Raw genomic sequence first — 24,913 nt, forward strand, 5'->3', positions numbered from 1 at the left:
CCTGGTATTTCTTTCAGGAAATGTAAATCTAGTTTATGTATGCCGTTTTATTTGTTTAAATGTGTTTATTGTGTATACTGGTGTGTTTAGGAGCTTTGTAGAGCATTGTGGGCAACGTGACCCCTCAACCAGTGAGGACTCCATTCATAGAGCCAACTGCTCTGGACAGGGTAGTCAACTTGCTGAAAAAAGACTTTCAGAACATATCAATGTCTAATAACATCATGATGCTCCTGCATGAGATACTGAAAAAAAAACAAAAAACTGTGAGATCTGTGGCAACGGTCAAAGGTCTCCATCCAGTGCATGTTTATGTACATATAAAAACAGCACAGATGGAAAAACGCATTTGGCGTGAATGGCTCCAATAATTATTTTTAGAGCAGAGAATTTCTGCAAAAAAGCATATTCACTATAGAAATTGATATGACTTTGCCATGACTTCTACAATTTTAGACATTTCCATGACTTTTCCAGGCCTAAAATTAACCATTTTAAAACTCTAATTTCCAGGTTTTTCCTGAATGTGGGAACCTTGTTTATAAGACATCTGATTACAATGCAAGAGAGCCTGGAAGTAAAACAATTTTACTCCGGCTTCTATGTCTCTTCAACAGAACCTTACTATTTTGAAAGAATGGACAGCAGTTATGGCGTTGTGCTTTTTTCTAAACATTTTAACATCTATTACACATAACAAAGATACGTCACAGATCAGCTGTGAAATTAACTGCCCCTGCTGCTGAATTTCTCCCCTGAACACTGAACAGAGAGTCAGGGGCCCTTTACAGTGCTGAGTTGCCCATTTATTTCCTGAAACTTCCTGACTCTTCTTAAAGGGAAGGATGCAGGGGTGTTCGGTTGGCGCCTGACTCATCTGTCCCTATCCCTATCGGGGATGGACTGTCCAGTTATGCCATTACCTACCCCTCCATTCTCGGCTCCTTTGCATATTAATGGCCAGAGTGTGCCAGTCCATCGGAAGGAGATCTAAATTTCAAATACAATACCGTCAAGCTTATCGCCATCACAGACGGGGATGAGGTGCAAAAATTTATTTTCTTCCTGTTCTTGAGAAAAAAGCTGGAGTCACTCCCTCTGGTGCTCATCCACGTGAAAAGTCCTCCACCCAAAGACAACAAGTCACTGTATTATATGTGTGGCTTTGAGACTATACAACTGTTGACCCTCAACTTTGAGGGATGAAAAGGTTGGCCCCTATAAGCTTCTGTCTGAGAGGAGAGAGAACTGAATCTCAAATGACCTTAAAACAACACTGAGACTGAAGTCCCAGATGTTGAAGTTTAAATGGTTTATCCCACAGTCATTAAAAAGCTGAACGTTGCCAGTAAGTTACTGAGGGCTGATCTAAGTTATATAGAAGACAACACTCGTTCTTTGTTTCAAGTGAGGCTCACTCTCTAAATTCATGGTGTGGAGCATACTTTACTAAAGCTTGGACATGTCACTACCCTTCCTTAATGAAAACTACAGGGATTGAGTTGCCTTTTAAGGGTACGCATGGCACATTTGCTGCACAAACTCCTCCACCACCACTTCCAGGTGGACGTGGTAGTACTACTTGCTATTGTCAAAGATTTTAAAGGGTGGGGACAACCATCTCAGATCTGACTAAGCAAGATATCTGCTAACACAGACTCCAACACACCTGCACAATCAACACCTCTCAGCAGTACCAATCAACTGTTACAGGAAAAAGATTAGCCAGGATTCTAGGAATGTAATGGAATATGATCTGTTCTTTGTCGTGCCACAGGTCTTCATTATTCTCCATTAACCCCCTGTGTTTCAGAGTCAAATCTCTCAGGTTCAGTAAAAGACTACATTTTCTGACAAGCTGGAACACAAAGAAACCAAAGAACTTGAGAAAAAGCAGACCACAGAAACTTCCCCGTTTCCTCTGCACATCATTCTTCCATTTCCCTTATTTAATGCTCATCGTGTGCAGAGGAGACATAATTTTCCCCATAAATAAAATATCTAATAAGAAGAGGATGATTGTATTTCCTGTCCCTGCCTCAAAAACCTTACCAGCACAGATGGGTCAAACCATGCTTGGCAGCCACACTGTCCACAGCTAAAATGTTGTTTTTACCAGTGTTTTTATTGTTAACGAAAATGAAATGAAAACATTTTCCGGGTTCAATATAAAGTTGTGCTCTAAAGTTTGCATACCCTGGCAGAAATTGTGAAATTTTGGCATTGATTTTGAAAATATGATTGATCAGGCAAAAAAAAAAAAAAGACTGTCTTTTATTTAAGGATAGTGATCATATGAAGCCAGTTATTATCACATAATTGTTTGGCTCCTGGTCAAAAGTTGACATACCATTGAATGTTTGGCCTTGTTACAGACACACAAGGTGACACACACAGGTTTAAATGGCAATTAAAGGTTAATTTCCCACACCTGTGGCTTTTTAAATTGCAATTAGTGTCTGTGTATAAATAGTCAATGAGTTTGTTAGCTCTCACGTGGATGCACTGAGCAGGCTAGATACTGAGCCATGGGGAGCAGAAAAGGACTGTCAAAAGACCTGCGTAACAAGGTAATGGAACTTAATAAAGATGGAAAAGGATATAAAAAGATATCCAAAGCCTTGAAAATGCCAGTCAGTACTGTTCAATCACTTATTAAGAAGTGGAAAATTCAGGGATCTCTTGATACAAAGCCAAGGTCAGGTAGACCAAGAAAGATTTCAGCCATAACTGCCAGAAGAACTGTTCGGGATAAAAAGAATAACCCACAGGTAACCTCAGGAGAAATACAGGCTGCTTTGGAAAAAGACGGTGTGGTTGTTTCAAGGAGCACAATACTTGTTGACCCCTCTCCAAACATAGCGCTTAAGGTTGTGACCATAAAGCTCTATTTTGGTCTCGTCACTCCAAATTACAGTATGCCAGAAACTGTGAGGCGTGTCAAGGTGTTGTCGGGCATATTGTAACCAGACTTTTTTTGTGGCATTGGCTTCTTTCTGGCAACTCGACCATGCAGCTCATTTTTGTTCAAGTATCGTCGTATTGTGCTATTGTTGCCAGGGTATGCAAACTTTTGAGCACAAATCTAAGTTAAGCTCTAAGTTCAGACAACCCTGAAAAATTTAACAGTGTTAAACAGATTTAAATCATGTCAGTTAACATATGAACTTTTGCAGCCCTAAAATACTAAAATACCGAAAAACTAAAACAAAACAAACTAGAAAACACTATCTAAAAAAAAATATCTAAAAATTAACAATCACAGAGTAAAAACTAACAAAATCTAAACTTCACTGACAAAACAAATTGAAAATAAAATAGAAATAAAAACTTCAGCCTCACAAGTTTTAACCATTATTAGTAACTCCAGGCTCAGTGAGATGAAGTGGCTTTAAAAGAGACAACTAGCCTCGCCTGTCACTGGAGACCTTAGGTCATGACATGAGCCCTTCTCAGGACAGAACGGTCCCACTCCCTTCTTGATTTAAGTCAAAGTATACTTTATTGTCCCCAATGGGGAATTTGGTGTGGACTCAATATTGCTGCATTTCATTAAACATTAAAAATTACACACAGTACAGCACAAACACACAATAAAAGACATTCAATCAATATGAACTGATAAATTAAAAATTTGCACTGATACAGGCACAAATGAGTTCTTAAACCTATTTATTTTACAATGTGGAACTCGCTATCTTCTTCCAGAAGGAAGCAATTCATACTGCGAGTACAAAAAGTGGCATGGATCACTCATAATTTTCTTCACCTGGCTAAGTATGCACTGCTCATATAGAGACTAGAGGTTGTGGTACTCTTTCCGTGCCATAATTTTCAGTGCTGTCTGTACTAAATGTATTAACTTAGATTTTAGCTTTACAGTAAGATACCCAAACCATACAGTTATTCTGTACCTGACAATACCTTTTAAAACAGCCTGATAAAACAAAAACACCATTTTCTTATTAACTCCATAAAAACACAGTCTACGTAAAAAATACAATCTCTGATGCAGACAAGCGCAAACCCATTCAATGTGTGTATTCCAAGTGAGTGAACTATCTATGTACAGTAGATACCCAAATACTTATAGGACTGTGTTTGTGTAATTTGCTGGCCATGTATAATCACTTGACAATGGTTACCTATGCCCTTAGGATCAAAGACAATCTCTTTTCTTTTCATTTATTATTAAATAATTCTTATCACACCAAACAACCTTGATTCCGACTGGTAGATAGTGCTGATATTGTCTTGCTCGTGAAGTAATCTCAAGATAGCAGTGTCATCTGAGTATTTAAAAATATAATTGTGTGGGTCTGGGTAGCTCAGCGAGTATTGATGCTGACTACCACCCCCGGAGTCGCGAGTTCGAATCCAGGGTGTGCTGAGTGACTCCAGCCAGGTCTCCTAAGCAACCAAATTGGCCCGGTTGCTAGGGAGGGTAGAGTCACATGGGGTAACCTCCTCGTGGTGGCGATTAGTGGTTCTCGCTCTCAATGGGGTGCGTGGTAAGTTGTGCGTGGATCGCGGAGAGTAGTATGAGCCTCCACATGCAGAGTCTCCACGGTGTCATGCACAACAAGCCACGTGATAAGATGCACGGACTGACGGTCTCAGAAGCGGAGGCAACTGAGACTTGTCCTCCGCCACCTGGATTGAGGTGAGTAACTGCGCCACCACGAGGACCTACTAAGTAGTGGGAATTGGGCATTCCAAATTGGGAGAAAAGGGGATGAATATATATATATATATATATATATATATATATATATATATATATATATATACACAGTTGTGCTCAAAAGTTTGCATACCCTGGCAGAAATTGTGAAATTTTGGCATTGATTTTGAAAATAGGACTGATCACGCAAAAAAACGTCTTTTATTTAAGTATAGTGATCATATGAAGCCATTTATTATCACATAGTTGTTTGGCTCCTTTTTAAATCATAAAGATAACAGAAATCACCCAAATGGCCCTGATCAAAAGTTTACATACCCTTGAATGTTTGGCCTTGTTACAGACACACAAGGTGACACACACAGGTTTAAATGGCAATTAAAGGTTAATTTCCCACACCTGTGGCTTTTAAAATTGCAATTAGTGTCTGTGTATAAATAGTCAATGAGTTTGTTAGCTCTCACGTGGATGCACTGAGCAGGCTAGATACTGAGCCATGGGGAGCAGAAAAGAACTGTCAAAAGACCTGCGTAACAAGGTAATGGAACTTTATAAAGATGGAAAAAGATATAAAAAGATATCCAAAGCCTTGAAAATGCCAGTCAGTACTGTTCAATCACTTATTTAGAAGTGGAAAATTCGGGGATCTCTTGATACCAAGCCAAGGTCAGGTAGACCAAGAAAGATTTCAGCCACAACTGCTAGAAGAATTGTTCGGGATACAAAGAAAAACCCACAAGTAACCTCAGGAGAAATACAGGCTGCTCTGGAAAAAGACAGTGTGGTTGTTTCAAGGAGCACAATACGATGATACTTGAACAAAAATGAGCTGCATGGTCGAGTTGCCAGAAAGAAGCCTTTACTGCGCCAATACCACAAAAAAGCCTGGTTATAATATGCCCGACAACACCTTGACATGCCTCACAGCTTCTGGCACACTGTAATTTGGAGTGACGAGACCCAAATAGAGCTTTATGGTCACAACCATAAGCGCTATGTTTGGAGAGGGGTCAACAAGGCCTATAGTGAAAAGAATACCATCCCCACTGTGAAGCATGGTGGTGGCTCACTGATGTTTTGGGGGTGTGTGAGCTCTAAAGACACGGGGAATCTTGTGAAAATTGATGGCAAGATGAATGCAGCATGTTATCAGAAAATACTGGCAGACAATTTGCATTCTTCTGCACGAAAGCTGCGCATGGAACGCTCTTGGACTTTCCAGCATGACAATGACCCTAAGCACAATGCCAAGTTGACCCTCCAGTGGTTACAGCAGAAAAAGGTGAAGGTTCTGGAGTGGCCATCACAGTCTCCTGACCTTAATATCATCAAGCCATTCTGGGGAGATCTCAAATGTGCGGTTCTTGCAAGACGACCAAAGACTTTGCATGACCTGGAGGCATTTTGCCAAGACGAATGGGCAGCTATACCACCTGCAAGAATTTGGGGCCTCATAGACAACTATTACAAAAGACTGCACGCAGTCATTAATGCTAAAGGGGGCAATACACAGTATTAAGAACTAAGGGTATGCAGACTTTTGAACAGGGGTCATTTCATTTTTTTCTTTGTTGCCGTGTTTTGTTTTATGATTGTGCCATTCTGTTATAACCTACAGTTGAATATGAATCCCATAAGAAATAAAAGAAATGTGTTTTGCCTGCTCACTCATGTTTGCTTTAAAAATGGTACATATATTACCAATTCTCCAAGGGTATGCAAACTTTTGAGCACAACTGTGTATATATATATATATATATATATATATATATATATATATATATATATATATATAATTCTGTGAGTGCCTGCTTGAGCACTCATTTGTAAAAAGTGTAAAAAGGACTGGTGAACTAACACAGCCTTGTGCAACACCCGTACTGATCATTTTTTGTTGTGACAGACAGTTATTTACTTTCACACATTGCATTCTACTTGTTAAAAAAGAAGAATACCATTTGATAATTGATGGGTTTACACTCAGCTGCTCCAGTTTTTTAGCCAACAATGAGGTTGAAGTGTATTAAAAGCAGAACTAAAATCGATAAAAAGTAACCGAGCATAAGCTCTAGGATCCTCCATGTGTTTCAAAATCAAGTGCATAATGCTATTAATGGCATCCTCAGTGCCCCTTCCTTGTCTATAAGCAAACTGTAAAGAATCTAATTTACTACTGATGTCTGCCTTTAACATAGACACCACACACTTTCAAAACATTTCATTACAATTGACATTAGTGCAACAGGTCTAAAGTCATTGTTTTCTGATGGCTTTGCTTTCTTTGGGACTGGTACAAAAACAGCCTTTTTCCAAAGGTTAGGAACAGTTTGGGTGTCTAAAGATTGTTGAAAAATGGGGCACCATGCCAAGGTCAATTAATCTCCACAACTTTTTAAAATAAAAGCTGAAATTCCATCAGGACATGAAGATTTCTTAGAGCAGATATGTTTAAAAAGGTACTTACCTTAAAAAGATACAAAGAGACAATTTGGGTCAATCAACAACTCATTATCACCTTTAAACATGAAAACATTCCTTCAGAGATTCTATACTGTCCTTGGACCACACACTTACTTTTTTAATCTTGGGTTTACGTCTCTTCAGAAGTGTCTTATATGTTGTAATTAAATAAACAGTTGTGGTCAGAATTTGACAAGGGAGGCCTTGATCTTGCAGTATATGCCTCTTTTATGTTCCCATAGCATTTATCAAGTACTTTTTTATCTCTGGTATTGCATTTTACATACTGTTCATAACCAGAAAGTACCAGTTCTAATTTGCAGTGATTGAAATCTCCTAGACGGGCTCTTGGTGTGCGCTGCAGCTGGAGTTGGATACAGTCACTTATATGGCCCACAGCTTTTGCTGCATTGCCAGATGGAGGGACATAAACTGCACAGTTTAGAAATGTTCCCAAACTCCCGCAGAATATAAAAAGGCCTTAAACTTAGGCACAACAATTCAATATCATAATTACATATAAAAGTTTTCACTTTAATTTACAAACACGCAAATGTTTACGCTTCGACTTTTCCTAGATGCAGCAGTTCTATCTACTCGAACAAGAGAGAAGCCTTCCACCTCAGTTTGAGAGCAGGCAACCTCTGTATGAAGCCAGGACTCTATTAGAACCATAAGGCCCGCATCCCAATACTCAAAACAAGCCTTGGCTTTAATGTGTAGTTCCTCAATTTTGTATTGCAGCGATCTAACGTTGCTTAGAATTATTGCAGGCAGTTGAGTTCTGTTACCACGACACCGAAGACACTGTCTGACACCTCCTCTTTGTCCTCTCCTCCGCAGACATCTGCTTCTAACCAGCTGTGCTCTCAGGAATGCCAGCAATTTCACAGGTATATTATATTCCGCAGAATGGAGCAACAGCAAATCATCTCTTGTATATGTCAGCGCTGGGTTTCTGTTCTTTGGCGCCGTTTGTTATGAGTGACAGTGAAGCCAGGTACGCGATGATCAATATCCAAAGGTAAAACCGTGTGTATGTCTCCATTACAACGTCCTCCTTTTCTGTCCAACTTATCCGATGAACTTACTCAACCAAAATAAAGAGACAAAGAGACATTTAACAGTTAACAATGTGTCAGCAACAACATGAGAGTCCGTGTCGCCAGCAGAGCAGCACCACCGGAAGGTATGTCCATTTATTTGGACATGGCCAATGTCAAGAGAACAATTCTAAATTGGACCATTTGGAAAACACCTTACACTGAATGCTACCCTGCCCTCTCTTAATACTTGGTTTATTTTACTTGAGTGAATAAATCCTCTTGCCAAGTGCTGGACAATAGTTGGATATGGTGGAAATGTTGGCTATTCCCTTTGCCAGTTGGCATGGCTAAATATTTCCTATCATAAACATGAATGTATTAATTGCAATTGTTCTGCTCAGACACTGTTTCCATGGTGGCCACTGTTGAATGAGTCTCTGCTGCAGTAATGGCTTATGGTTGGAGCTTGGAGGCTGTGGGTTGTAATTTGGTGAAGCCTGGAAATCATTTACTAAGATGAGGAGTTAACGCCCTTCTATATGGCTTCTTTATCAATGCAGTCAGATGTTATCTTAACGGTCAGACGCTGACAATCCAGAATACAACTGAATACATTCTCACCCAAGAGATACTAGCCATCGGAACGCAACCGCGGTGAGTAACCGTGCCACCACGAGGACCTGCTAAGTAGTGGGAATTGGGCATTCCAAATTGGGAGAAAAGGGGATGAAAAAAATATATATAACAGCTATATTATATTCCGCAGAATGGAGCAACATCAAATCATCTCTTGTATATGTCAGCGCTGGGTTTCTGTTTTTTGGCGCCGTTTGGTATGAGTGACAGTGAAGCCAGGTACGCGATGATCAATATCCAAAGGAAAAACCGTGTGTATGTCTCCATTACAATGTCCTCCTTTTCTGTCCAACTTATCCAACGAACTTACTCAACCAAAATAGAGAGACAAAGAGACATTTAACAGTTAACAATGTGTCAGCAACAACATGAGAGTCTGTGTCGCCAGCAGAGCAGCACCACCGGAAGGTATGTCCATTTATTTGGACATGGCCAATGTCTAGAGAACAATTCTAAATTGGACCATTTTGAAAACACCTTACACTGAGTGCTACCCTGCCCTCTCTTAATACTTGGTTTATTTTACTTGCATGAATAAATCCTCTTGCCAAGTGCTGGACAATAGTTGGATATGGTGGAAATGTTGGCTATTCCCTTTGCCAGTTGGCATGGCTAAATATTTCTTATCATATCACTGCTCAGACACTGTTTCCATGGTGGCCACTGCTGAATGAGTCTCAGCTACAGTTATGGCTTATGGTTGGAGCTTGGAGGCTGTGGGTTGTAATTTGGTGAGGCCTGGAAATAATTTACTAAGATGAGGAGTTAATGCCCTTCTATATGGCTTCTTTATCAATGCAGTCAGATGTCATCTTAACGGTCAGATGCTCTGACAATCAAGAATACCACTGAATACATTCTCACCCAATAGATACCAGCCATCAGAACGCAACCCGGACCTTACCCTCTGAACTCATAGCAAAGCAACAATGAGTCTTGGTTGCAACATTCTTTGTTTTCTAAGAACCATTTCTTCATATTTTTGCAACATCATGGAAATGACGGTCTTTTGTTAAAGAGATAGTTCAACTGAAAAATAAAAATCCTCCTAATTAACCCTCAAGTTGTTCCGAACTCGTACGATTTTCCTTCCTCCACAGAACACAGAAGGAGATATAATGGAGAATGTTCAGTCTCAGTTACTATTCTCTTTCATTGTATGGAAAAAACATGCAATGAAAGAGAGTGGTGACTGAGGCTAACGTTTACGGGTTTGGAACAACATGAGAATGAGTAAATGATGACAGAATTTTTAATTTTTAGGTGAACTGTCCCTTAACCTCATGCGACCTCGTGTACACATGTGTGGACATTGTATTTTAGCTTCGCTATGCACAATGTAACATTTAAATTTATTTAAACTGAATGATTTCAGTTCAGAAGACTCTGAGCTGTCAGTAAAGGGTTAAACTTTTGACATACAGAGTCATATGACAAAACAACATGGTGTCGATCACAGCAGAGTTTGTCTTTGGGAGAAACGCCAACAAAACTACATCTGGTAAGAAACGTAATTAAGTTTTTACATTGAAACCTGTCTGAATAAAAATATTAGAGTCTCTAGTTTCATCCGATATGCCATTTTTAAAATTTGAGCAATTTATCACGAAACGCCATGCTGCTAAACACTATGTACACTAATGTCTACTTCAGTGCATTTTTCCTTAGAAATCCTCTATTTACTGTGCATTATCACATTGAGAATCAATGGGTTCAACCAAAAGCTGAACATTTTTGCTTTTAAAGGCTTTATATGGAGTTAAGATGAAAATAAGGTGCATTTCAAACTGTTCTGAGACCAGTGCAGACAGACAGCACACTGGAGGTTAAGTCATTCACTAAATAGGGAGCAAGGGAGCATCCTATAGTTCTCTGCAACTAAATGCATTCACTCCTAAAATCTGCACTCCCATCATCTGCAGCCTGCAGTTTCAGACTGTAGATGATGTTTTGACCACTAAACATGTTTGACAGACATGGGACAATGGTAATCAGTATAGATATATATACATAATTTATAATGTATAATTTTATTTTAACATGGTTGACAGTGATTGGATGATGCTGGCCATTACTTTGAATCAGAATTAATTACGCTAATTTCTGATGCAATATCTGTAACATCTCAAAAACATGAATAACCAACACTGCTGGAAACATAATGAATTTGATAAAAATGAGTTTCTAGGTATTATTTAAATGTTTACAACTTAGTCCGGCTGTCCACACATGTGGACATCAATTTTTAGGAAAATTATTTGCTCTAGATTTATTTTATTTTTTTTCATGGTTATTAGGTGCTACTAGTTACACATCAAAAAGGGAAATGGAAAATGCACACAGCAGTCATGTTCGGGACTCAGGAGGTTAAAGGAAGGGTACCTTCCAGTGTTCATTCATTCAAGATCAATCATACGTTTTCATAAAAGTTTGTTTAATAAAGAAAGATCTTTGAGGTTGAACCGCCCACTCCATTTGATATAATAACTGTGTTTTGATCTATGGAATCTAATATTGGAAAAGCAAGGTGCTCAAGAAAGCTATTCATAACACAGGAAGTAAAGGTATTCAACATGTTTTGCCTGCTTACTCCTCCTCAGTTATAATCTGATCTGATTTTCCAGTAGTTGACATTCGACATTTGAAACACCCTCCATGAAACTGCATTTACGTCCTGTTCTTAGCTCCATTTTCTTGATTTTCTTACATGTGCAGAGACCCAGGCATGCATGCATTGTACATGTTTTTTGAAGCGCTACTTCCTCATTTAATGTTTCTTCTGTCCCTTATATTCTTTCAATGCTTTATTGCAAAGATGTTAGACAACACTCTTTAAAAACACGCTTGACTCCTTGTGAATTAAATCATGAAAGTGTTATGAATATAATTCACTCTGCATTACTCAGGAATGTGCTGCCACTTGAGAACAGCTGCAATGGAGCAATGTTTTCTTATGACACAACTCTTAGAGTTTGTCAGCAAAATAAATGGGAAGTATCGTTTAAGCTCCCTTGGGAGACGTTTTTTGGAATACTGAAGGGGTCGAAGAAACAGATACTATGCTAAGAAAAGGAATCGCCATTGGAATTTTGATTACCAAAAGACAGCTATAAGTAAGCCATCCATTGCCTTCAGTTTGGGGACTGTTTATCTAACCATTGGAAGATGTGGGAGTGACACTTTACTCAACTATATATTCAACTATAATGTGGCATCCACTTTCATAGATCCTCATCCACAGTGGACTGTATTTGGTGATTTCATCAATAATTCCAATATGTTAACAAAAATGCTTTTCACCCAAATTATAGATGGAATGTAAAGTGTCCTGTGGTCTCTTCTGAATCTGCACATAGCAGAAAGTTGCTGAATGCGCAACTTGGACACCCACTTGAATGTTGCAAGAGGTCACCAGAAGATTTTCCCGTTAACATGATGTGGCTAAATACACAAATAAAAAGTGCTTTTTTGCTGTGTCAGCTGGGACATGCAAAGCAGCGAGAATTACTAAACTTATCCCCCCTGCTGAAACAAAGCAAAGACATGATCAAACTTGACACCGTGGGGCACATTCAGATCCACTTTGCTCAGATTCCTCTTTTATCATATTCCATGCTGCATTTACACAAGGGGAACAAGGTTGTTGGTTTCAAATGTGATAGCCCACTTGCCCGTATGGTGGAAACGTTAATGTTCATATATTTGGTCATATATGTACACATTCAAATTCCAGTATTATTTGTGAAAATATTTGTTATATATATATATATATATATATATATATATATATAAAATTTTTGTAGTATAATAACTCTTCAATATCTACTTCTATCAAGAAAACCATACATAAAAATTCCAACCTGGTCTCAAAGAACCGCATTACTCTTCCTACATTTTAGCAAAAAGACGTAAGGAAGGCATAAGGCAGTAAGAGAACAGTCAGTTCTTGAATTTCATGTGTTGGAAGCAGGAAAAATGGGCAAGCATAAGGATCTGAGCGACTTTGACAAGGGCCAAATTGTGATGGCTCAGACGAATGGGTCAGAGCATCTCCAAAACGGCAGGTCTTATGGGGTGTTCCCGGTATGCAGTGGTTAGTACCTACCAAAAGTGGTCCAAGGAAGGACAACCGGTGAACTGGTGACAGGGTCATGGGCGCCCAAGGCTCATTGATGCGTGTGGGGAGCGAAGGCTAGCCCATCTAGTCCGATCCCACAGAAGAGCTACTAAATTGCTGAAAAACTTAATGCTGGCCATGATAAAAAGGTGTCAAAACACAGAGTGCATTGCAGCTTGCTGCATATGGAGTTGTGTAGCCACAGACCGGTCAGAGTGCCCATGCTGACACTTGTCCACCGTCGAAAGCGCCTACAATGGGCACGTGAGCGTCTGAATTGGACCATGAAGCAATGGAAGAAGATGGCCTGGTCTGATGAATCATGATTTCTTTTAGATCATGTGGACGGCCGCTGTGGATGGCCGCAGTGCGTGTGCGTCATTTACCTGGGGAAGAGATGGCAGCAGGATGCAACATGGGAAGAAGGCAGGCTGGCAGAAGCAGTGTGATACTCTAGGCAATGTTCTGCTGGGAAACCTTGGGACCTGGCCGTCATGTGGATGTTACTTTGACATGTACCACCAACCTAAAGATTGTTGCAGACCACATACACCCCTTTATGGCAACGGTATTCCCTGATGGCAGTGGCCTCTTTCAGCAGGATAATGCACCCTGCCACACTGAAAAAACTGTTCAGGAATGGTTTGAGGAACATGACGCAGATTTCAAGGTGTTGACTTGGCCTCCAAATTCCCCAGATTTCAATCCAATTGAGCATCTATGGGATGTGCTGGACAAACAAGTCCGATCCATGGAGGCCCCACCTCACAACTTACAGGACTTAAAGGATCTGCTGCTAATGTCTTGGTGCCAGATACCACAGGACACCTTCAGAGGTCTTGTGGAGTCCAGGCCTCGATGGGTCAGAGCTGTTTTGGTGGCACGAGGGGGACCTACACAATATTAGGCAGGTGGTTTTAATGTTGTGGCTGATCGGTGTATATATTATAGATATATTTGCATTACATAACAAACCACATTTACAAGCGTGTTAGAGCATGGTGACATTGTGCTGTAACTCAACTGATAGTGAGTTGCACTTGCAATGCAAAGGACTGGGGTATGAGGTGTGCAAACCAAGCAAGTCGACACGTGAGCCAAAAGCCAAAATGATGTGTTTGATTCAGCAATTGCATTTTTCATGTCACATTTGCTTTTTAAGACACTATCGGTTAAGTTTATGCTGAAAGTTTAGGGTAGGGAGGTCAGTTTTGTTCATTTACCTTCAAAACCTCATCTGTTTGGGAGAATATTTAACTCACTTTTAGCACCACACAGTGGACATTTCACCTCGGAACTGCCGTGATACCTGTAATGAACCTCATAATATAATTTTGCAAAAACATCACCTCAGTCAAATCATTTTAGTGAGATCAGGCTGCTACATGTATCTTATATGGGTGTTTGACATACAGTACAATGCAATATATCAGATGACTGTGAAGAAGCTTTGGAAGTCAGTTAAAATCCATGCCACTCAGGATTCTAGTCCTGATCTTGGATAATATCTGTCTTTCTGCAAGGCCTCAACTCTAATCAAACACATCTGAACCCAACTACACAGTTAATCTAGGTATTGCTTGAAAATGACAATTGTGCAATTGTGTAAGAGCAGGGTTGAAACTCAACTCTTTTAGGTTAAGCTCCAGGAGTAGGACAGAGCGTTCTTGTGCTTGGTATGAACTCTGTTGACTATTCAACAAATGCGCCAGCAACAGCTAATACTTTTAGACATGTTTGCAAAACAATCAACTCCTGTGACGTTAGTGACTGACTTTGCTATGTTGAAGGTCCCAAGAAACTAGAGATCATGTGAGCCATTCTCATCCCTCACTACCATCCGTATATTCCTTATTTATTCAACAAGGCCTGCAAGTTACTGCCAGTTTTGAACCTTATCTCTCTTTGTCTTTAAATGAAAAAAACAAAACAAAAAGCCTGAAACTTGAGCATTCCTGCTTAGCATGTACCATGCTCATGCAGGTCAAGGGTACAGTACAGTTGTACAGATGGGGCCAAAAGTTTGGATAATATAGATATTTTGATGTTAGTTTTACATTAATATTTTAGATGGTGAAATAATATGCAAATAATTTAATGTTTAGCAATACTACATTCGATTGTGATTGTCTGTATATTTCTGCAATGGTAATACAAGTCATATGCAAATGCAGAATATTGTTGAATAACATTTTAAGTGGCGCAAACAATGCTAAAACATTGCATGGTACACAAGAACTGAATTTCAAGGGGTCATGACATGTGGAATAAAATTTTCCTTGATCTTTTCCCATGTAAAAGTGTCACTGTACTATAAAAACATACTGTAAGTTTCAGAATTGTATCCTCACTGCAAAAAGAGCATTTGTTGAAACCAAGCTTCCAAAACGACTCGTTCTCTACTTCCTCCACATTATGACATCACACTGTTGTAGATATTTGCATCTGACTGCCTCCACAATAACACACCAATGCCTACTTATCACTTTGGTCACCTGCCCAGTATCGGTGAGCAATGAGATGGCAAGAAGAGAGCAGGTCAGTCAAAAGCAGAGAGCCAATCATAACAGTCAAGTCTTAAAGGAGAAGCAGCACCAAAACCGAACGTTTTTGACAGAGGGTCAGAATGAGGGTGGAAAATGATCATGTTTTACAAATATATGACTGTTTTTGTGCAAAAATCTTTACTAATATTACAAGTGAACCTCAAGAAATATATTAAAATATATAAAAAAGCCATGTCATGACCCCATTAAATCTAAATTTCCCATGCTTTTTGTTTTATTTTTTTACAAAAAGCACATAATAAACATACAACTATGACAGAACAATACATGATGGTTATATAATGTATAGATATATCTGATGGTTTAAAAAAAAGCTGGAACAAACAATACAGAAACAAATCTAAAAAAAGCACTTATTGTATTATATACTTAGTGTTAAAAGTATTTCTTGCTTGTTTCCACTGCTATAAAATCAGTCAGGGTTTGTATGAGTAGGTAAAGCTGATCTCTTGTGTTTATAAAACGGGATTCAAGGCATAATTCCTGATTAATGTTACTGTCAAAAGTTACTGCTGGGAGAAAATATATTTGCCCTAAATGATAGTGTAAATCTATAACGAATAAAATCAATTCAACTTCAGAGTAAACTTTGTATGTACCTGAGAGTGGCTCCCTAGGTTTGACCTCTGGCACTTCCTCCACTGGCTCTTCCTCAGGTCCCAGTGATGATGAGTGGTCCTGCAAGGACTCCCTTTTTATCTTGCCCTTGCCCACCATCTTCAGGAAGGAGAGTCGATGACTGGTCGAGTCAGCATCAATTTCTGAGCACATGTCACCATTGGTCAAACTCTCCTTGCGATCTTTACACTTTCCTGCCATTCTATAGAAGACAATACAGGGACAGTTGATAAGAGGTTTATTGAGATATGTAGAAATCAAAAACAGCACAAAAAGCATGATCTATACTTTTAGTGTAGTTTAAAAAAGTCCATGAACTTTAATGGTTAAGTGTGTAAGTTCTGCAAAAAATCATCACAGAAATCAGACATTAGGATTCAGAGGTCACCACACTCTGTTTCTCTCCCATCGTACCGTAGCAGGCTCCCCTCTGAACTCCGTCTGCCTTTCTTCTTCCTCGTCATTGGTGAAGCTGAACCTATAGAGCCCTGTGGGGAGGGGGTGTCCTTGCCTTTGCTCCTGCCTGACATGCGCAAGTTCTTGCCCAGCTTGCCCAGGGTCTTGAGTGGAGATGCGCCCTTTATGCGTTCCAGTGTGCCTTTGATAGAGCTTCCTTTCCCTGATCCTCCACGCCGCACCTCGTTAGCCTCATTTTCATCTTCCTCATCCTCAAATGGGTTCCTGTCCCGGGGAACACCCCCATCCAGGAGTGAGCCTCCATTGCTTCTGGGCCAGTCCTCGTCTGAGCCGGGCTCCTCAAATGGATTGTGGTTCAGGCTCATTTTTCTGAGAATTAGCTCACTGCGTGTAGTCTCCAAGTCCACACTAAACCGGCCAGCCTTTAGCCGAGCTGGTAGGTTCTTAAGGACTGGCATGTTTGCACTGGGAGGATATATGCTGGAAGACAGATAAAGCAGTTAATAAATGCATATCTAACAGCATGCACACCATGAGCTGTACTGTGTAAACTATCTAAACCAATACAGATGCACATCGTCTTTACAAACAGGAAATTACTGCCACACAGGCCAGTACACTTAAGTTCACCCATTATGCTGTTATGAGCTTTCACATTTTTAGGGAACTTTTACTTCATGTTGGTTCAGTGTGCACAAAACAGCTGAAATTATATAGTAAAAGAGCAGATCTAGTGAAACACTAGGAGTTGAATAGAAAGCATCTATATCATGCTGATAAAAAAAACAGCTTTAACTTAAAGGTATAGTTCCCCCCAAAATGAAAATTCTCTCACCATTTACTCACCCTCATGCTATCCCAGATGTGAAAGACTATCTTTCTTCTGCTGAACACAAACAAAGATTTTCAGAAGAATATCTGAGCTCTGTAGGTCCATACAATGCAAGTGAATGGTGGCCAGAACTTTGAAGCTCCAAAAAGCAGATAAAGGGCAGCATAAAATGTCATCCATATGACTTCACTGGTTAAATTAATGTCTTCAGAAGCGTTATGATAGGTGTGGGTGAGAAACAGATCAATATTTAAGTTATTTTTTACTATAAATTCTCCTTCCTGCCAGTAGGTGGCGATATGCACAAAGAATGCAAATCATCAAAAACAAAAAAAAAATAGAAGAATGTGAAAGTGAAAGTGGAGATTTATGGTAAAAAAGGACTTGAATATTGATCGGTTTCTCACCCACACCTATCATGTCGCTTCTGAAGACGTATTAAACCACTGGAGTCATATGGATTACTTTTATGCTGCCTTTATATGCTTTTTGGACCTTCAAAGTTCTTGTCACCATTCACTTGCATTAAATGGACCCACAGAGCAGAGATATTTTTCTAAAAATCTTTGTTTGTGTTCAGCAGAAGAAAGAAAGTCATTCACATCTGGGATGGCAAGAGGGTGAGTACATGAGAGGATTTTCATTTTTGAGTTAACCAGCCCTGTAAGTTTACAGTGGTTTGCTGGTCTTAACCAGTTTAAGCTGGTCTCCCAACCTGACCAGCTGAAAAGTGCACAACGCCATCAAAACAGACCAGCATAACCTCCTTGAGAGACCAGGTAACCACCTTTGGCTGGTTAAAGTTGTTTATTTCAGCAGGATATTGTCTTGTTTTGGCACAACAAGCACTAATGAATTTTACTAACACATTGCATTGAAAATGTTACATAATCAATATTAAACCTCAACCCAAGAGGTATCTGCAAGGCAAACAGCATTAAACAATAGAGATAAGACAGTCCTGACAGTTTTATATGATAGATTACTTATTTTATGGTGGGTAGAATCAGGATCACACCCTCTGCTTGATCTTGAAGACCATTTTTAATATGGAACTTTGATGTTGGGCCTGCCTGCATAATAATTGTAATTCGGTATTTTCTATACTCCAGGGTTCCCACACATTTTTATTTATAAATAAAATTCCATGATTTGTCCAGTTGTTCATGTTTACTTTTTTTTTTTTTTTTTTTTTTTTTAAATCACTTATAGAGATTTCTGAGCAGTTTTCCATTTTCAATTCAACATTGGAGACATTTGTAAATTAATAAGACAGTATACGATATCTTTCCAATAAATATCTAGCAATATAGTTGATTCAATATTTTATAGCAGAACATAGAAAAATGTATATTTACTTTTTCCATGATGTTTCCATGCTTTTTTTAGACTTTATTAATTTCTATGACTTATCCAGGCATGGAAATTACAATTTAAAAATTCCCTAATATTTCCAGGTTTTCCATGACTGCGGGAACCCTGATACTCATAGTGATGCAATGATAACACATAAAACCTGGAGAATTTTAATCTGTTTAAGTCACTTAAACCTTTAAAATTTCAGGCTTTGATACTGTATTGCACTCCCCAACATTACAAAATAAGAAATCTTGTGTAAATAAATTAAACAAGGCTTCACCTTGATAAACTCTCTTTTCTATTTCAAGAAAAGAAGTTTGCCTCTTTCAAAGGCATCTTGGCTAGAATAAAACTCTTGGATATTTACGGCCAGTGACAAAAGGGGATAGGAACAGCACTGAATCACTTCCGGCTTGCTTATTTGTGGGCTTGTGTATGTGGGTTCGTAATGGGGAAACTATGCTCATACCTACAATTAATCATTAACTTAAGGTTAATTTTACAACAGCAGCCAGTTTCCCTTTCAATAAAAACTGCATTCTGGCATTTTAATAATAGATTTTTTTAAACAAAAAATCAAAAATGACATTTACACAACATGTTTCCGAGATCAAAGTCATGTTCCATACAAAAGTTGGAGCTGCAGATCAATTTCAGTGTGTAACTGCCAACAGGCTTTAAATTCCTAGAAAGCCCCTATTGTTTATGGCTTCCTACCTCTTTTAAATAATTATGTCTGCATGATTTTTCCATATGGGTAAGCTACCATTCAAGGTTTATTATTTCATGATTATTCACATGTGATAGGGAACATGTTGAAAGTGGCCAATAACTTGTATTAACCTGATTGTCTCTTGGTCATTGAGTCATCTGGGTTGGGACATAATTATCAGTGTTGGGGGTAACATCTTACAAGTAATGCACATTACATAATCAGATTACTTTTTTCAAGTAATGAGTAATGCAATTATTTTTTTTTAGACCATAATATCGGAGTTTTTAAATTAAGTAATGCATTGCTTTTGTACACCTCTTCTTTCCCCGTACTGCGAGAAAAAAGTGTGCAAACTTCAAGGAGAAGGCGTAGTGCATGATGGGCATTGTAGTTCTAGAGAGTGTGACGCTTGCCTACCAGAGATGCACAGACAATGAAGTTGTAGTATGTATGCGCATGATGGGTATTGTAGTTCTAGAGAGTATGAGCCATGCTTATCAGTGATGGACAGAGTACATTAAGTCTTCCATTAGCCCACCTTGAGATTTATGTTTTAAAAACTGCAAAATATTGCTGGTAAAGGAATGTAAATCTGTACGCTTCGGTGGAATCCAGTTGTACTCATTCTTTGCAGCGGTGGATTTGTTGTGCGCTGGAGCTTGCATGTGCAGCTGTCAACAACATTGCCTTTGTCATGACAATCAAACCGAGAGATAAGAAATGTGCATCCGAATTGCTTTGTTTTAAAGCTACCATAACCACTGCTCTAGGATCAGTTTGCATTCAAACTGCTCCGCTTTAAAGCATTTAACATTCAACATTCAGTTGAGTGAAACGCGACTGATTCAAGTGTTAATACACACTGCATTAAAAAATCAGTAAACAAGTTTAGGCTGAGGGATTATAAGACTAGCCTTCCACTGGCCACGGTGTGATATACAGGGTGAAATGACTTATGCAGCCGAACATCTCTGTTTTACAGCTCCCCGTAACTGGGAGAATGGGATGAGAAAAGCAACATTCTACATCGTTTGTGTATGCAGAGAAAACGTCTTAGTTTCTAAAAAGATTCTACATTTTTGTTTTATATTAAACAAGTAGTTTGATTTGAGAAACAAATGGTATCATTAAAAACTATTCCATTGATTCCAAGTTGTATCAATATGCGCGTTTGAAGTTGTATGCGATCAACCAGTGGCGTCTGAACGCACCGTGGATCAACACAAAACAAGCTTGCACTGAGATGACTTAAGGGAAAAATATTTATTTATTCATCATACTTATTCCTTGAACATGTTAGGTTAGCATTCCCCACTTAATTTTATCCTGACTTTTGAAAAACATCTCATGTTGTCTCTGGCATTGTTGATTGGCACAGCATATGATGAAGTATGATGCAGGTTTCAAGTGTTGGACTTTGTTGTTTTAGGTAAGACAGTGGTTATTCTTCATTATTCATATTGGCTGCCATGTTGATGGAAAAACAAATCATGCATATTCATGTTATTCATACTTTATTATGACGTGAAGACCTACTGATTGTAGACTTTCTAAATATCTGTTTGTTTAGTACAGTGCATCCGGAAAGTATTCACAGCGCTTCACTTTCTTTCGCAGGGGCAATATCGTAGCCTATGAGGTTTATCTGAGGCGTGATCATTGCTGGTTGAAAACTTTACCCAATACCCCGCTAGGATGACTTGAAATACAGTCAGCCTTGGCAATTTTTTAGGGGGCAGTGGTAGCTCAGTGGTTAAGGCTCTGGCTTACTGATCAGAAGGTTGGGGGTTCAAGCCCCAGCACCACCAAAATGCCACTGTTGGGCCCTTGAGCAAGACCCTTGACCCTATCTGCTCCAGGGGTGCTGTATCATGGCTGACCCTGCACTCTGACCCCAGCCTAGCTGGGATATGTGAAAAAGAAGAATTTCACTGTATATGTGTGATAAATAAAGAAAATGATTCACTTTTTCCACATTTGTTACATTACAGCCTTATTCCAAAATTCTATAAACAATACCCCATAATGACAACGTGAAAGAAGTTTGTTTGAAATCAAAATAAAAAATTTACATTAGTATTCACAGCCTTTGCTCAATACTTTGTTGAAGCACCTTTGGCACCAATTACAGCCTCAAGTCTTTTTGAGTATGATGCTACAAGCTTGGCACACCTATTTTTGGGCAGTTTCTCCCATTCTTCTTTGCAGGACCTCTCAAGCTCCATCAGGTTGGATGGGGAGCGTCGGTGCACAGCCATTTTCAGATCTCTCCAGAGATGTTCAATCGGGTTCAAGTCTGGGCTCTGGCTGGGCCACTCAAGGACATTTACAGAGTTGTCCCGGAGCCACTCCTTTGTTATCTTGGCTGTGTGCTTAGGGTCGTTGTCCTGTTGGAAGATGAACCTTCACCCCAGTCTGAGGTCCAGAGCGCTCTGGAGCAGGTTTTCATCAAGGATGTCTCTGTACATTGTTGCATTCATCTTTCCCTCGATCCTGACTATTCTCCCAGTTCCTGCCGCTGAAAAACATCCCCACAGCATGATGCTGCCACCACCATGCTTCACTGTAGGGATGGTATTGGCCAGGTGATGAGCGGGGCCTGGTTTCCTCCGACATGACGCTTGCCATTCAGGTCAAAGAGTTCAATCTTTGTTTCTCATGGTCTGAGAGTCCTTCAGGTGCCTTTTGGCAAACTCCAGGCGGGCTGTCATGTGCCTTTTACGGAGGAGTGGCTTCCGTCTGGCCACTCTACCATACAGGCCTGATTGGTGGAGTGCTGCAGAGATGGTTGTTCTTCTGGAAGGTTCTCCTCTCTCCACAGAGAAATGCTGGAGCTCTGTCAGAGTGACCATTGGGTTCTTGGTCACCTCCCTGACTAAGGCCCTTCTCCCCCGATCACTCAGTTTGGCCGGGCGGCCATTTTCCGGATGCACTGTATGTTGTTTTGACATGAGTGTTGTACATTAGCTAGCATTACCTGTAATGTCTCTTGTATGCAATGCATGGCTTATTTGTATGGAATGCATAGCATAGCAGGAGAGAAAGTGGCTGTGAGAAAAAGAGATGCAAAAGAAACGTAACGCTTTACTTTCCATAAAAGTAACTTTTGAAAATGTTTTGTTACTTTTAAAGGAGTAATGCAATATTCCAATGAGTTACTTTTAAAAGTAATGTTACCCAACACTGGTAATTATTAGACAACAAGGAAACTTACATAGCTGATGGAGAGATTGCAAAGGGGATGGTAAGTTATAAATGTAACCATAAACCTGTTTAATAGTGGTTCAACAGGCTAGGTTAATAAGTAATTAAGAAACAACAATAGACAATATTTTCTAAAAGACACAAACCTCACTCCTCCACATTTACTATACATCTGCATTATTTTCCCACTGAAATAGAAGCTCTAATTATAAACCTTACAGTGAAGATAATATGGAACGTCGGGTTAGATCACTGGGTGAGATATAAAAGCCATATTACCGCTTTCCCAGACCAACTCCTATTCCTGTCTCATACAGGTAGGAGACAAAAGGGACAGGTCTCCCGCACTACTGCCAATGGCAGTGGCATTTTGTATTTTGTTTACTGGATAAATATACAGAGAGGTCACCATCAGGCAGAGGAGCATATTTAAAACTAGATGGGTGGTACCACAGCACAGAAAAGTACTATGGCAGTGTGAAGATACAGTGATGGTAACATCATGGTACTTTGAGATATATATATATATATATATATATATATATATATATATATATATATATATATACCAAGGGACTGAATGATTAGTTAAATTAATAATTACCATGTATTTACGTGGCACTCCAAGGTACATCAAAGTTACCCATGATACATGGTATTTACCATTTATATACTATTGTGCATGTCCAAAAAATATTGTTTTACCATGGTACATAAAAAAAAACAAAAAAAAAACATGATATTACCACAGTAAAACATGTCCAAAAGTGATGGCATTACCATGGTACATGTCCAAAAACCATGATATTACCATGGTACATATCCGAAAACCACAGAATTACCATGGTTCATGTCCAAAACCATGGTATTACCATGGTACAAATATATATATATATATATATATATATATATATATATATATATATATATATATATATATATATATATACACACACTACCGGTCAAAAGCTTTGAAACACTTACTCATTCTTTATTATATATATCTTTTTTTTTTTTTCACATTTAGAATAATAGTAAAGTCATCAAAACTATGGAATAACATAAATGGAACTACGGGAATTATGTTGTGACTAAACAAAATCCAAAATAAATCAAAACTGTGTTATATTTTAGCATCTTCAGAGTAGTCACCCTTTACCTAGAATTTGCAGACATGTACTCTTGACATTTTCTCAACCAACTTCTTGAGGTATCACCCTGGGATGCTTTTTAAACAGTATTGAAGGAGTTCCCATCTATATGCTGGGCATTTATTGGCTGCATTTCTTTATTATTTGGTCCAAGTCATCCATTTCAAAAACTTTTTTTTAAATAAAATTTTAGTTTTATAATGAAATAAATTAATATGGTGGCACAATTATATTTTTGTCAAAACTAATTTCAAACATTTAAGCATACGCCTTCAGATCAAAAGATTTTTAAGATCATGAGAAACATTTCAGTCAAGTGTTTCAAAACTTTTGACCGGTAGTGTATATATACATACACACATATATATATATATATATATATATATTGGATTCCCATGTTACATGTCCAAAACCATGGTATTACCATTGCACATGTCCAATAAAATATGGTATTACCATGGTACATGTCCAAAAACAATCATATTATCATAGTACATATCCACAAACCATGAAATCACCGCGGTACATGTCCAAAAACCATGATATTACCATATTACCATAGTAAATGTCCAAAAAACATAATATTACCATGTTACATGTCCAAAAACTATAATATTTCCAAGTTACATGCTCAAACACTGTAGAAATAACATAGAACATGCCCAAAAACCACGTTACAATTGTGCCATGTAAAAAAAACACAAAAAAACAAGGTATTACCATGGTACTTTTGGGATCTTTTTGTTAGTGTCAGAGAAAGACGACTTCTTAAAATTAACTAGATTGAGGAATCTAAAACACATCTGCTTAGTCTCACTCTAGCCAGTATTCATAATCCTTCTCACCTATACTTCTATTTCAAAATTATGCTGAACTACACACTGTACAACATTGGTGCAGGGTGCCATTTAGGTTCAAAGTCTATAGTCATCTTGTCTCTTAGAAGAGATGGGCAATGAGTTACACTGAAAAATGGGGAAGACTGTTCTTAATATGTGACACATTAAGATATGTGGCTCTGGTTAAAGGAAAAGAGCTGGTATGTTGGCGAGAACTCAATGCAACCTCAGTATGACTTTCCCCAAGGCGAGGTTTAAGTGTTCCCAA

At 38.8% G+C, this 24,913-nt stretch overlaps 1 protein-coding gene and 1 non-coding gene across 3 annotated transcripts in view; one reads left to right on the top strand and one right to left on the bottom strand.

Moving 5' to 3' along the window:
* Positions 1–24,913, bottom strand: part of LOC127422651 (tumor necrosis factor alpha-induced protein 2-like) — a 62,061-nt gene that overhangs the window by 26,250 nt on the left and 10,898 nt on the right. For both annotated transcript variants that reach the window (XM_051666408.1, XM_051666407.1), the window contains exons 2-3: positions 16,543–17,025; positions 16,110–16,330 (exon numbers count right to left, since the gene is read on the bottom strand). In XM_051666408.1, the coding sequence (XP_051522368.1) occupies positions 16,110–16,330; positions 16,543–17,003 (682 nt within the window). In that variant the 5' untranslated portion in view covers positions 17,004–17,025. The remainder of the gene's footprint in view (positions 1–16,109; positions 16,331–16,542; positions 17,026–24,913) is intronic.
* LOC127422675 (U4 spliceosomal RNA) lies at positions 21,057–21,198 on the top strand. Its single transcript, XR_007894209.1, has one exon. It is a non-coding gene; the product is annotated as a U4 spliceosomal RNA (small nuclear RNA).

The sequence above is a fragment of the Myxocyprinus asiaticus genome, chromosome 31 (assembly GCF_019703515.2).
Source record: "Myxocyprinus asiaticus isolate MX2 ecotype Aquarium Trade chromosome 31, UBuf_Myxa_2, whole genome shotgun sequence".
NCBI lineage: Eukaryota > Metazoa > Chordata > Actinopteri > Cypriniformes > Catostomidae > Myxocyprinus > Myxocyprinus asiaticus.